Source organism: Phyllosticta capitalensis, assembly GCF_038381095.1.
Source record: "Phyllosticta capitalensis strain CBS 128856 chromosome Unknown BKA78scaffold_12, whole genome shotgun sequence".
In the NCBI taxonomy this organism is placed as follows: domain Eukaryota; kingdom Fungi; phylum Ascomycota; class Dothideomycetes; order Botryosphaeriales; family Phyllostictaceae; genus Phyllosticta; species Phyllosticta capitalensis.
Genome location: NW_027117450.1, coordinates 93,552 through 107,581, shown reverse-complemented (window position 1 = coordinate 107,581; position 14,030 = coordinate 93,552). Strand labels below are relative to the sequence as shown.

At 54.4% G+C, this 14,030-nt stretch overlaps 6 protein-coding genes across 6 annotated transcripts; all 6 read right to left on the bottom strand.

Moving 5' to 3' along the window:
* Positions 1 to 470: 470 nt before the first annotated feature.
* On the bottom strand, positions 471 to 1,713 carry BKA78DRAFT_299767 (uncharacterized protein; the record flags this gene model as incomplete). Its single annotated transcript, XM_066887106.1, has 4 exons — positions 471 to 784; positions 842 to 1,099; positions 1,219 to 1,628; positions 1,676 to 1,713. The coding sequence occupies 4 exons, from the start codon at positions 1,711 to 1,713 to the stop codon at positions 471 to 473; spliced, it is 1,020 nt and encodes a 339-aa protein (XP_066738947.1).
* Positions 1,714 to 2,299: 586 nt separating this feature from the next.
* Positions 2,300 to 2,818, bottom strand: BKA78DRAFT_299766 (uncharacterized protein; the record flags this gene model as incomplete). The annotated part of the gene is made up of 2 exons (XM_066887105.1): positions 2,300 to 2,615; positions 2,781 to 2,818. The coding sequence occupies 2 exons, from the start codon at positions 2,816 to 2,818 to the stop codon at positions 2,300 to 2,302; spliced, it is 354 nt and encodes a 117-aa protein (XP_066738946.1).
* Positions 2,819 to 5,160: 2,342 nt separating this feature from the next.
* On the bottom strand, positions 5,161 to 5,872 carry BKA78DRAFT_299765 (uncharacterized protein; the record flags this gene model as incomplete). Its single annotated transcript, XM_066887104.1, has 4 exons — positions 5,161 to 5,533; positions 5,586 to 5,673; positions 5,706 to 5,785; positions 5,838 to 5,872. 4 exons carry the CDS (start codon positions 5,870 to 5,872, stop codon positions 5,161 to 5,163), a joined length of 576 nt encoding a protein of 191 aa, XP_066738945.1.
* A 365-nt stretch (positions 5,873 to 6,237) lies between these two features.
* On the bottom strand, positions 6,238 to 7,022 carry BKA78DRAFT_299764 (uncharacterized protein; the record flags this gene model as incomplete). Its single annotated transcript, XM_066887103.1, has 5 exons — positions 6,238 to 6,568; positions 6,616 to 6,681; positions 6,729 to 6,812; positions 6,865 to 6,918; positions 6,970 to 7,022. The coding sequence occupies 5 exons, from the start codon at positions 7,020 to 7,022 to the stop codon at positions 6,238 to 6,240; spliced, it is 588 nt and encodes a 195-aa protein (XP_066738944.1).
* Positions 7,023 to 8,319: 1,297 nt separating this feature from the next.
* BKA78DRAFT_356907 (uncharacterized protein) lies at positions 8,320 to 8,914 on the bottom strand (the record flags this gene model as incomplete). The annotated part of the gene is made up of 3 exons (XM_066892135.1): positions 8,320 to 8,695; positions 8,745 to 8,816; positions 8,865 to 8,914. The coding sequence occupies 3 exons, from the start codon at positions 8,912 to 8,914 to the stop codon at positions 8,320 to 8,322; spliced, it is 498 nt and encodes a 165-aa protein (XP_066738943.1).
* Positions 8,915 to 10,090: 1,176 nt separating this feature from the next.
* BKA78DRAFT_356906 (uncharacterized protein) lies at positions 10,091 to 13,948 on the bottom strand (the record flags this gene model as incomplete). The annotated part of the gene is made up of 5 exons (XM_066892134.1): positions 10,091 to 10,535; positions 11,440 to 11,464; positions 11,582 to 12,023; positions 12,493 to 13,565; positions 13,615 to 13,948. 5 exons carry the CDS (start codon positions 13,946 to 13,948, stop codon positions 10,091 to 10,093), a joined length of 2,319 nt encoding a protein of 772 aa, XP_066738942.1.
* Positions 13,949 to 14,030: the final 82 nt, after the last annotated feature.

Below are 14,030 nucleotides of genomic sequence, written 5' to 3'. Positions count from 1 at the left end.
CTTTGCAACAAGTGAAATTTTATCTACTTATCCCCTACGTGCCAGCTCTGCTGATCACAGAGAATGTCGCAGAAGCAAGCAAATTCAGCTGTCAATATACATTGGCCGTATGGGAAATCTCAGAACCGTGATAAAAGAACGTGTAAGAAGCGAAAGCTTGATGCACCGAGCCGGCGAAGACGCAACGGCCGGTCTGATGGCAAAGAGGCTGCTTGCTGAGCGGGTTTTGGCTTCCTTGGAGGAGTTTCCTTTCGAGGGTCATAGAACTGTCCTGTTCATCCTTGGCGGAGAAACGGCGCTTCAGCGTATCGCATATTCCTAGCTATGGTCTCAATCAGCGAGCATCTCAAGTGAATTGAGAGACTTCCTTACCGGAGAGCACGGAAGAGCTCCTCCCTGACCTCTTCCGCCGCTTCGCCCTTCGTATATGGGCCACTGATACTCGTGGTGGCTCCAGATCCGTCTCCTTCCTAGTCGTGATGGCGCAGGTAGAGCGTCGTGCCAGTGGTCGCTTCTCGTGTCATGGGCGTGAAGCCCGCGCTGGTGAGCTGCGCATCGGAGAAAGCGAGCTCAGGTCCAATTTCAAGAAGGGCCAAAGCCATAGCGGCTACCATTTGTTGCTGGATTGTGACCCCAGCTTGAATGAGATCTCCGAGAAGTTGGATATCCATGATCTCGGAATTGCCTTGAATGCTGGGGTTGCCGTTGCCCGCCCAGAGTGAAGAAGGAGAGTCCGCGTCAGTCTCGGTAGATGAAGTAGTAGCCGGAGCGGAGTTCTGTTGTGCTGAAAGTGAAGATAGTCAGCCCATACGTCAAGACCACTGGGATGCAATCATCATACCTTGGCTCCACTTCGTGCGGCTCTGGCAATTGATTTGTGACGCGGATAGGTAGTGGTGAATAAACGTCGTAAGCAGGGCGTGTGTTGGTGGAAAGGTCTGCTTTCCGAGTTGGCAGATTTTGTGCCGGTTGGCGATGAGAAGGTGCGCCCCCGAGCGTACTGCCTGCTCAGGGCTGCCGCTAAAATGAGCAAGAACGGTTGACCGAAACACGAAGTCGTGATATAATTTAGACGAGACTTTCAATTTCACATCACGGACTACGACAAATAGGGAGAGTTGCTTAGTTGAACTTTATGGATTCTGTGCATGAAACCTTCTGGCGTTCAGCGAAAGATTCGCGCCAGCTCGTCCCACATCTCCTCCTCCGCCTCCTCACGGGTGTATGGGCCACTGATTGCACAACTGGCTCCAGAACCATCCAAGTTGCTGTGGTGTCGAAGATAATGCGGAGAATCGGCGCCATGACCGGGTGTAATGAGAGAGAAACCAGCTTCCTGCAACTGCGCGTCCGTGATATCGAACCGAGAAGGAAAGTCGAGCAGGAGAAGCTGGTGAAGGAGGACGGCCATCATCTGACGATGGAATGCGACAAGAGACACGAGCCACATGAGAAGAGGGTCATTGTCCACGCTGAGGTGCTGTTGGTTGCCGGTAACTTCTTCGGTCTCGTCTGGGACGTTGTTGGTATCGGATTCGGTGGGAGGATCGGCAGGCTGATGGTGGATTGGGTCGGCTTCGGCAGAGGTGCTCGCAGCGGAAGGCGCACCGTCTTCGTGCTCACTGGAGCTTGAGAATGTCAGTGGATGAGAAGGATTGGGATGCGAACATCTTACCTGTTGGTCTCCTCGGAGTCTGCCTCTTGATCTGACATCTTGGATCAGGTAGGAGGTGGTTGATGTTGCGATGTCTGAGGGAAAGTTTGGTTGTTCGAGTAGCAGATTTTGAGCTGGCAGGCGACGAGAAGGTGCGCCCTATGAGCGCCCTGCCGGCTCCGGGCTGCTGCCAAAACGAGCAAAAAGAGTTGGCCCGAAAACAAAGTCATGATTCAATCGAGAGACTTTGGACGACGCTTTCTCGGCTTTGGACTGTCATGGCTACCTATTCATTTGTGTTTCAAATTAAAGCTAACTGAAGCAAAGAGTTTTGAAGATTTCAAGGTGTCTACGAGTGAGAAGCCAGATTTGGTCAATCGTGAATAAGATGTCCTGGGTTTTGGTTTCACGTCATTCAGAGAGAGAATGCCGCATGGAAAGTAACAGGCAAGACGTCTTTCACGCTGAGTGTCTATATTTATCCCCTTTTCTACCGTGTACTATTGTCTCTGCACCAATTGCTCTGAGTCTCGAAAACGACATTTGCCAAGATTGGAGCTGTTCTTCGATACCACAGCGCTACCGTTTGACTTTGATCTCATCTGAATTCAAATCAGCCGCGTTCTACCCACAGGCCCTAAAATCTTACCCAACCCGCTCCAAAAGTTCTTCGCGGAGGATGTCTTCCACCTTAGAGCGCGTGTAGGGGCCAGAGATGCTAGTGTCTGCCGCAGAACCGTTGCGAGGGTGCAAAGTGCGACGCATGTAGATGGGCTCTCTTTCTCCAGGAGTGGGCGAGCATGGTGTAAGTCCCGCTTGAGCAAGTTGACCCTCTGAAAAGGCGTAGAATCGGCCGATGCCAGACATGACAACCAGCAATGCAGTAACCATCATGATCTGGCCGTAAACCTGGCATTGGACCTGAGAATTGCCAGTATTGTCGGTGACATGAGCAGGGCCTCTTCGTTGCCGTCAGGCGCGATGTTGTCGCGAGTGGGACTTTCGGAATCGTTCTCTGACGCGAGAGTAGTGGGAGAGCTGGGTCGTGAAGTACTATCGCTCTGAGAATCGGCTCTGAGAGCGGACTTCGTTAGCGTCTGACCTGAGCGCCCTGCAAGCATCTTACCTCTCGCCTTCATTGGATCCCTGGGAAGGACCCGCCATTTTGCACAGTCGCTGTTGGATTGTTTGACGTGTGATGTCGGAGTTTGCGTTGCGGGTTTCGCGCAGAAATGGTGGATCGTGCAGCTGTTAGGCTAATTCGAGTAGGCGTGCGAGAAAAGGAGCAAGAAAGAAGCCGCACCTCAGGCAGCCTTCTGCCAGAAGATGGGGCACGCGGAAATCATATAGGGCAAGCATGGATCGTCTAATGAAAGTAAAGATGATCTGTAAAAGAGTACATTCGAGGATTCTTAATGGTCTGCAAGTCCAAGGCCGATTCTCAAGTTTCTATGGACTATCAAAGCGTCGAAACAAAGAACGCCCTGATTTTTAGAAGTGTACAAGCCGCAGCTCATACTGAGCCCAATCCCTTGACCATCCACGCTTTTGAGACGAGTCAAGCGTGTACCGTTTGCGGGCAATCGAGACGACAGCGCAACCCGGGAATCTAAGTGCCTTCATCTAGAACACAAGTCAGCCTTGTCGACGAACGAGGACCAGGTCTTACCCTATGCGCCCTGCAACTTCCTCCCTAAGAATTTCCTCCACTTCTGCACGTGTGTACGGGCCAGAGATGCTGGCATCTGCGGCTGAACCATGGCCAGTGTGCTGACTGCGGCGGAAGTACAGGATCTCGCTTCCATCGGTGGTAGGTGAGCTGGGCGTGAAGCCTGCCGCAGCAACCTGTCTCTCCGAGAACGCATAGAACCGGCCGAGTCCAGATGTGAGACCCATCAATGCGGCGATCGTCTCTCTGAGTATCTTCGTTCTGTTCGGAGCCGGGTAAAGTGGTGTTTGCGTCAGGTAGAGCAGTGGCAGCTGATCAGTTGCTACGAAGAAATGGCGACTGAATGACTGACCCTACCTTTTATATTACTGACCCTACCCCCTTATTTAGCTAAACCCCCACGCACTCCACCACCAAACTTCATATTGACGCCCACCAACTCCACCACCCAAACAACGCCTGCCAACACAACGCCTGCCAACACAACAGCTTCTTCCAACAAAGTCACCTCTAACATCATAGCCAGCGCGTTCAGCTAGCCGGGCAGCCAATTGCGCAGCTAAGCGCGCAGTCAGTACGCCACCAGTCGTGCCACCAGTCATGTAGTTAGTCAGAGCCACACAGCTAGAGTCGTGCAGCCAGAGTGGAAAGAGTGTCAGTGAGGGAATCCTCCGGATTCGACATGGGCAACTGCTTACGCGGGCTCTCCTTGGGTCCGAGAGACTCTAGTGACATGGTTGCTGCGATTGGGTTCGGCTCTGTTGGAGTTGCTGCATTGGCAAGTGTCAGCCTTTGCAGAAGTTGGGACAAAATGAACTCACATTGGCTGCCCTGCAACCTGCGGATCACCGGGATGCTGAAGATGGGGAGCTGCAACAGGTTTGGTACGTGGGTGAACACTTGCTCAACCGTCAGCGAGTGGGACCTCTCGAGACGAATGATACTGACTCTTCAGAGCGCCTCGGCGTAAGGGCACTCTCAGAGCTTTGATCGCTCATGTTGGTTGGTCTTCTCTGTTGGTGTGTGATTGGTTGCGAAAGTTGGAGGCGAGGAGCTGGGGTGTGTTGGTGGAAGAGGGAAGAAGGAAGGCGTGTAGCAAGACCGGGGCGTCTGCGGCAGCAAGCATACCACAAAAATAACACAAGACTTGCACTGAACAACTTGGAGGCGAAAAGAGCCGAAATTGCCCAACACTGAACAAGGTCTTTTCTGTTCCAAATGAATGCACGCTATGAATATTATGGAACAAGCGGGGAAGATCTGGCTACATTATTCACGGCCTCTTGTGAAGAAGCCTCAATACAGACAAATCAAGAGCGGAAGAGGTCGCCAATATACAGAAGTAAGATGAGAAAGACTTGGTCTGGAGAATTTGCTTTAGCAAAGCAGTGCTTCTTCGACGTCTCCGAGTCTAGTTCCAAAGCACCCATGAATGGCATCCACTCTTGTGTTCCAACTCATCATCCGTCCTGGCGGCGGGCCATCTGGGCGCGGAACTCCGCCACGGCTTCATCCCTCGCGAAAGGTCCACCGAATCTAGCGTCTGCGCCAGAACCCTGACCATCCTCCTCCACTGTCCAAAAGTAGACGCGACCAATGTTCAAGTCGTGTTCAAGTCGTGTTGCTAGAAGCCGGCGCGCGAGAGATCCTCGTCGGTGACGGCGGCACCAAAAGCGATTTCTATACAAGCGAGACTTCGAATAAGATGTCGGCACGGCAGCTGGTAGAAGCTTGTATAATTCACGCTACCAAAGAAGTCCTTCTTGAATCGTCCGGGTCTACTCCCGAAGCCCGGTCACTGTTTTCCGCTCCTGTACTTGCTCAAATCCACCATAAATCAGCTCTGGCGGCGAGCCATCTCAGCGCGGAACTCGGCAACGGCTTCCTCCCTCAAGAAAGGTCCACCGAAGCTCTGTTCCGCGCCAGAGCCCTGGCCGCGCTGGTCCACGTTGCGAAAGTATACACGAAAGCCATCAGGCAAATCGTGGGGCTCGAAGCCGATGCTTGCAAGATCGGTGTCGGTGACCGCGGCGTCCAAAGCGGCATTCAAGATGATCTCCAGGTTGCTGATAGCAGTGATGAGCTCACGGGACTGGACATTGACTTGGCGTAAACAGGCTTCAAAGGCGTGTTGCTGCTGCGCGACCGCGGGAGGGGCCAATGTATCTTGCCGCGGGCTTAGTGGGCTAGACATCTCATTGGTCGAGGTTCTGCGAGGGAGAGCATCAGCGTCTAGTATAGTGAGATAGCGGCGATACTTACGGCTGGTACTGCTCACTTTCGCGAACGGCGGAGCCATCGGGCGAGTGAGCTGACGATTGCACATCACTGCTAGGAGCTCTTGTCAGGCCTGGAAAATTTGAGACATCATGGCAGACCTACGTCTGGCGGCTGGCCTGGGATGCATCGGTCTCTTCTTCCATGGACGCCTGTCCGGAAACTCCTGCTGTAGGGACGTTGCCCTGGCTGCAGAGCGTTAGCGCAATGAAAACATAGAGATCAAGCGCTACGTACGCTTCCTGGTCGTTGTCTGGAGAGCTCGGCGCCATGATGGGTGGAGATTGAGGTGTGTGGAGGGTGTGAGGAAGGATCGCGGCGACCTTGCACACATAGGATGAGCAGAGGAAGGGCAGCGACACTGGCGCGCCTGCTACACCTGGGCTGCTAAACACCAGCCTAGGGCATGAAAAGGAGACAAGCTATGGAAATCACACAGAATCTAAAAGTATTTTTAAGAGAATCTAGCATTGTGTAGCCCTAAAGCTCGAGCTAGCTATCAGGTGGGCGGACTGCAGCCAGCGAACGTCTATACAAGTCATGCGGGCAAAGAGAATTCTTCACTTATGTTTTAATCTGTCTGGGACGGCCGCAACAATCTCCTCCCAGCCAGTATGTCACACACTCCAGCTATCCCTCAACCCGAGCGGCGGGCCATCTGGGTGCGGAACTCAGCAACGGCATCCTCCCTTGAAAAAGGTCCACCGAAGCTTTTTCCCGCGCCAGATCCCCGACCGCTCTCCACCGTCCAAAAGTAGACGCGACCAATGTCCAAGTCGTGTGGCTGGAAGCCGGCGCGAGCGAGGTCCTCGTCGGTGATGGCGGCCTCCAAAGCCTCGTTCAGCGTGGTCTCCAGGTTGGTAAGAGCAGTGGCGAGCTCGCGCGACTGTACGTTGACCAGGCGCAAGCGGGCGTCGAACAGCTCCTGCTGATGGGCCGACGGGCGCGAGCTCGTGTTTGCGAGAGTACTGTGAGGGATCAGCGCTTGCTTGTGCAGGAGAATGGGTTTACTTACGGCTGCTGCTGGCCAATTGGGCGGGCACTCAAATCGTCAAGGGATGCAGAAGTATTGGGGTTGGTGCTGGTACTTGTCAGCGTTTGAGTTTTGGAAGGCCATGGCCAACCTACGTCTGCTCGTCGGACACGGGCTGGGACGTGCGAGACCCTCCGCCGTTGGAAGTCTGACTAGGGACTCTGGTCGAAGTGACGTTGCTTCGGTGGCAGAGTCAGCACAATGAAGTTCTCAAGGTCAGAGGAGCCATACTCTTGCTGCTGGGAGTGTGGAAAGCTCAGCTGTTCGCGGCCGGAGGCGGCATCACTGTTCGCGGATTGTCAGCGGGCTGCGGCGTCTCAATCATTGCACACTTACCTCTCTTGAAGCTGGCCGCACGGCTGACTCGGCTCCTGAGGATCAGAAGCCATGATCTAGGGAGATGGGGTGGTGCAGATGTATGGGAAGAAGACTCTGCGAGCAGTGGAACGGTGGGTAAAGAGTTTTGGTTGTTTGTGCAGGGCGAAAGTAGAGGAAGGAGCCTGCAATCCTGGCGCGCCTACTACTCCGAGCTGCCAATTTTGAGCCTGAGGCATGAAAACCAGCTTACTATCGAATGAATTGAAATATACTGCAGACACAGAAGATACCAGAGCATGGAGTTTATTGACGGGAACAATTCCCTTTTCCCACTGCCAGATCATCCTACAGCCCGCGCCGCCTGGCCACGGCGCGCGCCAGCACTTGAGCGCCAACTTGACCAGAAAATGAGCGGAAGTCATCCCATATATATATGTCAGTCCACCACATTTGTGCACACAGTCGGCAGCCAAGTGATTTATCAACCAAGCCCAAGCGAAACGGAAACACCATGCATCCCCACAATTGCCACGTCTTTTGGCCTGTGAAGAGAAACAAAGGTTGTCTAAACACAACCACAGCTCAAACGCTTCGAAAGCGGTTGGAAAAGACAAGACCATCCCGAAAATCACCGGTGGTAGCTGAAAGTGCGAGAGTTTGTTTCCCATGCGATTGCTTTGTCTCTTTTTCTACAGTCGGTGTCTAGATGAAAGCTGTCTTGCGACCGTCAATCATGCGGTCGTAATGCGGAAAGCACTTGCCACGCCACCACGCTACAACTTCCACGCTCATCCCATCGATTATCTGCCAGCAGCGGCATAAACAGCGTCAAAATGCAACTCTTGGATCGATGCGTTGACGAAACAAGGCACATGCTGGCTCGGTTAGCCGACGAGCCGATCTAACGCGAAAAGGCAGTTGGCAGGGATCAGCGGCCAAGACACGAGGCGGTCCTTGCATCACAACGGCTCGTATGGTGAGGCTCTAGAAGAAACGCGGCGATGCTGGGAGGCTGCTCGCTTCATGGCGCTATGAAGATTGATTGGAGCGCGCAGAAAAGGGAGGCTGATTTGCGACAAGCAGCGTGGGACAGTTGGACCGCCAGGCGGATGGCAAGAGGCGATTTTGCTGTCATCAAGCTGGATGCGACCGGCTGTGCGTGGAGGGATTGTGATTGGAGGCAAGTGGTCTTTGGATTCTGTTGTTGCTATTGGAAGTCAAACGTAGGCCATGGGACTGGGCGAACAACTCTGGTGAGCTGCCTTCCACCCGATTTACGTAGACATGTCCAAGAAAACCCATGCCATGACTATCCACGCATTCTCTTGCAGCAGGCGTCGTATCCGAGGGCTCATTCCGTCCCTGAAATCAGCCCCAGCGGTAGCCCATACGAGCACGATACTCATCGACAGCCTCTGCCCTTGTAAACGGTCCTCCGAAGCTGGCATCAGCACCAGATCCGTCTCCACGCTGATCGACATTGTAAAAGTAGACGCGAAGTCCGTCCGGGAGGTCGTGCGCCTCGAAACCCACGCTCGCGAGGTCGGCGTCGGTGATGGACGCGCTTAAGGCTTGGTTGAGGGAGAGTGCGAGGGTCTGGAGAGCGGTGGAGAGCTGCTGGGACTGATTGTTGAGCTCTTGAACGCGGGAGTCGAAGGAGAGCGGCTGCTGCGTGGTTGCAGACTCATGGGCAGCATCTTGTTCTGCGCCTGAGGCGGCGCTGGAGTTCTCATCGACGGGAATCCTGCAGGGCAATTGAGTGAGTGCACCGTGAGTGGCGGCATGCTGCGTACTGTTGCTGTCGGCCGTATTGGTCTGCGTTCACCTCTGAAGCGTGGAAGACGGCATCGGCGGTCGCTCCATGGCTATCACAGCGTTAGTAGATTGAAAACCCCATGGCACCGCGTGCTTACGCTTGCTGTTGGTCTTGCGAAGAGCTTGGCTCGTCGGCGTCGTTAGCCATGATGGATGCAGGTTGAAGTGATGAGTGTGTGAGAACAGACAGTCAAAGGGCTCGTCCTGGACGGAAAAAGATTTGCTTGAGCTAGCAGCACCACACCTGCCAGCAGCACCGCACCTCCCATTCTGGGCAGCCAAAACGACAACGACGGACGGATTGGACTAGACAAACTCCACTCCCATTTCAACAGTTCTGCTTTTTGGCAGGGAATTTTGTCGAAAATAAAAACACCATGACGCTCGAATTTGATGGAAACCCAAGGATTTTGTACGCTAGTGGACAGAGTGACAGAAATAACAAAGGCTACGGTCTCTTTGAACGTGTTCCATCAGATTTCAGACAGACTGTACAGTAAGAAGCAGTGCACGCCATCTTAGGCACTTTCTGACTATAGCTGATAAAACTACCCATCACCACAACTCTCTACGACCAGCAACTAGGACACCGGTTTATACCACAGTCATGCTCATGCGAGGAAGCGTGGTTGCGTAGGAGCGAGACGGACGCTTTATACTTCTCTTGCAAGATGTTTGAACAAGACCCCCGGGAAACGTGCCTGTTCAAGGAGGCTGAAAGCACGCAAAGCCTTGCAATTTGGCTAGCTCTTCGGCCATTCTCTTCAAAACTTGCATCGCAGACTGTGGCAAACCGTCCCAGTCCCACTGCGGGGCTATCGTTTGACTCGAGCGGTGTGCCGAAGATGCAGCGGACTGCATCGCATCCAAGAGCCTCGCATGCTGCACGAATGTTGCCATTTGGCAGCCTGCTGCAGTCAGTCTCCCAACTATTCTCGGCGGGCTTTGTTTTGGTGACTGAAAAAATTAGCTTATTCACAGCTCAATACGAGGAGCATTTGCACATCAAGTCTCAAGCGAATTGTATTCCGAAAGGGGATCTCGCATTCTCATTCCTAGGCCGCGAGATTGTCCGAGATGACCAGATCTCTCCAGCTCGACACCACCTACTCAGATTCATCAAGACGGGCCCTCGGATTGCTGACCGAGTCGTCCGCAAAATTTGTCGACTTCCTTCCAATTCGCCACCCTCGTCACCTCATCTCTGTTGCGGCACACCACGTGCGCCAGACCCCAAATCCTCTCCACCTCTTCCGCCAACACCCCCACCCTCACAAACAACCCCCTCTCTTCAACACCATGCGAGCTAAGGCCGGGGAGACGTCTAATGGCCCCTCGTCGACCGCTTGCTTCTTGCCGCGCCTTCTGCGGCGGGCGACCGGGCGCTGGACGATTGTTGTTGCTGCTGCTGCTGCGTCTGATTCTTTTCTTCTTCTTCTTCTTCTTGAGCCACCGAAGCGGTCTCGACATGTGGGTCCGGGGGTGGCGGCCTGGTCCGGGAGGTGGTGGCGTCGGGGAAGGAGGAGGTCTCGGGGCCGCCGCCAAAGCTGCTGGTGGTGGTGCCGGTGGTGGGCTGCGAAGGCGGAGGACTCGCGGGCAAGAAGCCGAGCGGGCTCAGGGGGAGGAGACCATGGGAGTCGACGGTCGAGGGGCCAGGGGCGCTCGCGCGCAGGGCCTTGTGCAACCTCTGCAATTCGACCTCGTTGAGGGTATTCATCTCCTTCAACTCGGCCAGCAGCTCGTACACGTCCTCGAGAGTCTTGGGGCTCCTATTGGTCTGTTAATAAACACAACATAAGATGTAATTTTGCTCATAGATACATAGGGCCGACCAGTCTGAATCACTGGAGGAGCAGCTCGTGCGCTTCAGAGCGCTTTTAACGCGCGGCGAGGCCTCGTTCGCCGCATTATAAGTACCATATGCTGTGTATTGTCATTCCTTTACTTACTCTCAGTAGCCGCGAGATGATCGAACGGCGCCGGCGACAGGGCTTGCCTCTCCTGCCCGATGGCCCCTTACCCGCCAACCGCCCTGGATCCTTGCCCGTTGACTCCCCTGGCCCCCTGCCCGCGTCTCCTCCGTCTTCCCAGTCCACCACCACGACCACCACGACCACCACGACCACCACAACCACCACCAACGGCGACGCCAATTGAGATTTCGTGCCGCCCTTTCCTCCTCCTCCCAAAGTCCACCAACATTCAGTCGCTTCCCAGTCATATCCACATTGTTCTGGGCAGCATTGGACGGTTTCGATACCAATCAAAGTCGGCAACGTGGGAAGTTGTATACGTAAATGTTTTCAAATCTCAAATCAATTCTCTCATGACTACAAATGCTCACTGTGACACACAACACAGCCCCATCTAACCACAAGATTGAATCGCCGGACCCGAAAACCTGGCAATGAATTCTGCGATGCTTCCGTCGTCTTTCGGGTCGTAGTCTTCTTGAACGCTCACAAGACGCACATTGTACATTCTCACTACTCTTCCAATGACGCTGTTCAGTCTGATTTGAGCCGCTACACTGCGTAGGTGGGAGAAATCTTCCAAAGCGCTGCCGTCACGAAATTCGCGCCTTTGATGAAACGTCGTTGGAGCCTCTGCTGGGTATCTGATTCGTCGAGCCCCGCGAGCCTGGATAGATGCCGGACATTGTTTGCAAGATACCTGGCGTCGTAGTCTCGCGTAAGCTCTGAAGGAATCAGCTGATGATCTCTCACACCCTGGAACACCATGTGTAGTAGCTCTCGCACCCCTCCTTCGTCCATGAGCTCTCCAACCATCGCCTTGGCCGCTTAGACAAGCTCACCGGCGACATCGACTCCAGCATTAACCCCAAATTCTGCCGTGTTTCGCTCGTCGAGGCCCATAAGAGCCGCTAGATGGTCGATGATGCTGTTTTGGTCCCCTTCGATGTAGTCTTCTGTGCTCTCCGACAGACCCACACCCCCTTGAGTACCCGTCACGAACCTTTGCGTCAGGCCCCAAACGTCGTCTCTCTGCTGTCGTCCGACAATCTGCTCGAGGGCGTCGACGGCCGGCCCGGTCTCGACGCCGAGGATTGAGAAGATTTCTGTGTCGAATGTCGTCGAGAGGGCTCGGGCTTCTCCCTCGTAGGCGGCGACAGTGGCAAAACCACGGATGACGCTTGGGAAACTTCCATTGACGAAACTGTCGATGGCGGCTGCTGCAGCAAGGACATTGTCTCCCGTAGTTCGCAGGTTTGGAGGAGGCCATCTCGAAATCTCTATCTGCGGCCCTCGTCGAATCTGTGCCTCTCGAAGAGAATGTCCAGGAGTCGTTCAGCGCCATGGCGGACCGATCGGTGAATTTCGGCTGGACGGGTGTCCTCTCGGATACTCTAGTAAACTGCTCGCTGGAGTTCTTTGTCTTCTTCTTGCGTCTCTTTGCTCCCATCTTCTCTTCTCTGGTAGCCACTGTCCCACACTTGCGGTCCAAGCGTCTCTAGGCTTGAGCCTTCACCCGTGGGCTTCGAATCCTGGTATAACGGAGCATTGGATCTCAGCCGTGCTTAGTCCTCAATGTTATTGGCCAGTGCCAGCCGCATCTCGCGTGATTCATCTGGATGCAATGGAGGATTGCTGCGCACTCCTATCGGGAGGCCCTCAGGTTGCGCTTGGACATGTTTCGTTGGACGGGAGTCCTGTGCGGCTGTGACTACAAATTAGCAATTTGGGTGCGCACAAGGAGTCATTATACCTCTTCAATCGTCGACTGTCCCATCCCACTCGGGAGCCGGTACATTTGCCTAGGATATCCTTCTGCAGAGCGCACCACCTTCGCCCTGTTGTCTGAACCCGCCAATGACTCTTCTAGGCTGTGCTGCTTCCTTGTACTATGTGCAGAATCTTCCATATTCTGACACTGAAGGTTCTTTGGATTCGCCTTGCTTTTCACGCGCTTTGGTGTGGGGAGGTTCCTGGTAGCTTTCATTGCATCTGGGAGTTCAAAGTTGCTTTCAGGAGGGCTGATGGCGGGAGAGAACCCACGGACGGATGGAGGAGGCTTTGGAGGTGTATCCTTCGGTGCAGAAACCTTTGGCACAGGATCCTTCGGCACAGGACCCTTTGGTGCAGGACCCTTTGGTGCAGGACCCTTTGGTGCAGGACCCTTTGGTACAGGATTCTTCGGTACAGCAACCTTCGGCACAGGAGCCTTCATCATGTCTTTGAGCAGGTGGTCGGAGACATTAGAACTCTTCCGCGGTGGCGCGGGACAGTTGGCGTCAGGCCTGGCTCCAGAACCTACAGCAGGAACATTCAGGGTCTTCTTGTTGATGCCAGTCTCAGGGTTTCTCTCTTTATTGGCGGGATCGGAACTCTTCGTCAGTGGCACGGAGCCGGGACGGTTGGCGACAGGCCTGGAAGGCTCCTCGGTTGTGCGGCGGCCGAGATCTAGTCCACGGCGAAACGAGAAAGGGCCGTGAGGTGCTTCGGGTCGAGGATGGTCGGACTTGAACAACGAAGCGCGAAACCGGTTGTCAGCGGAAATCCTCCTGGATGCCTTGGGAGGTTCTCCGGTTGCAGCAGGATGGAATGGGTCGGGGATGCCAGTCTCGCGGCTTGTGTTGGAGCGGTTGGCAGGCATGGGACGCTCTCCTGTGTTGTCGAATAGGATGAGACGATCTAGATCCGTGTCCATTGGCGTAAAAGGAGTAGAAGCGCTACCCCTGGTGTGAGTAACGGGAGTTCTGGGCCTGGGTGGAGATGCCCACAAGTTTGCAATTGGTCGATCGGGCGTGCCAGTGGGAGCTTCTTCAACAGGAGCGTCTTCTGAAAACAAGTCAGCAACAAGAGTCAGATTCTCCTTTCATGGGCTCACCTTGGATTCGACCAGGCGCGTCATCGGGCTGCGAAGAGTGGGTGGACTGTGGAGTCGTTCGATCAGGCTGTGGAGGTTGAGAAGGACCTGCATGCGCCGTGGGCCGTGGAGTCGCAGCAAATGGAACAGCAGGGACCCGAGGGGGAGCTTCAAGGCCATTAAAGAGCTCGACGAGTCTCCCAAGTCCATCAATGTTGGTATTATCACGATTCCCTCGGACAATAACAGCATCGTTGGACGCATGCTGTAGCGACCCGTTGAGATCAGCAAGCAGATCAAAGGCAGACTTTGTTGGGTCCCTTTTAGGGGACTGGGGTTCCTTTTTGGAAGGCATGACGGGTTGGTGGGCCGGCGGATTCCAGAGATCTTATACTGGGCGCCTCTTGCTTTTCAGAGTCTTGACAAACAGCCAGCGG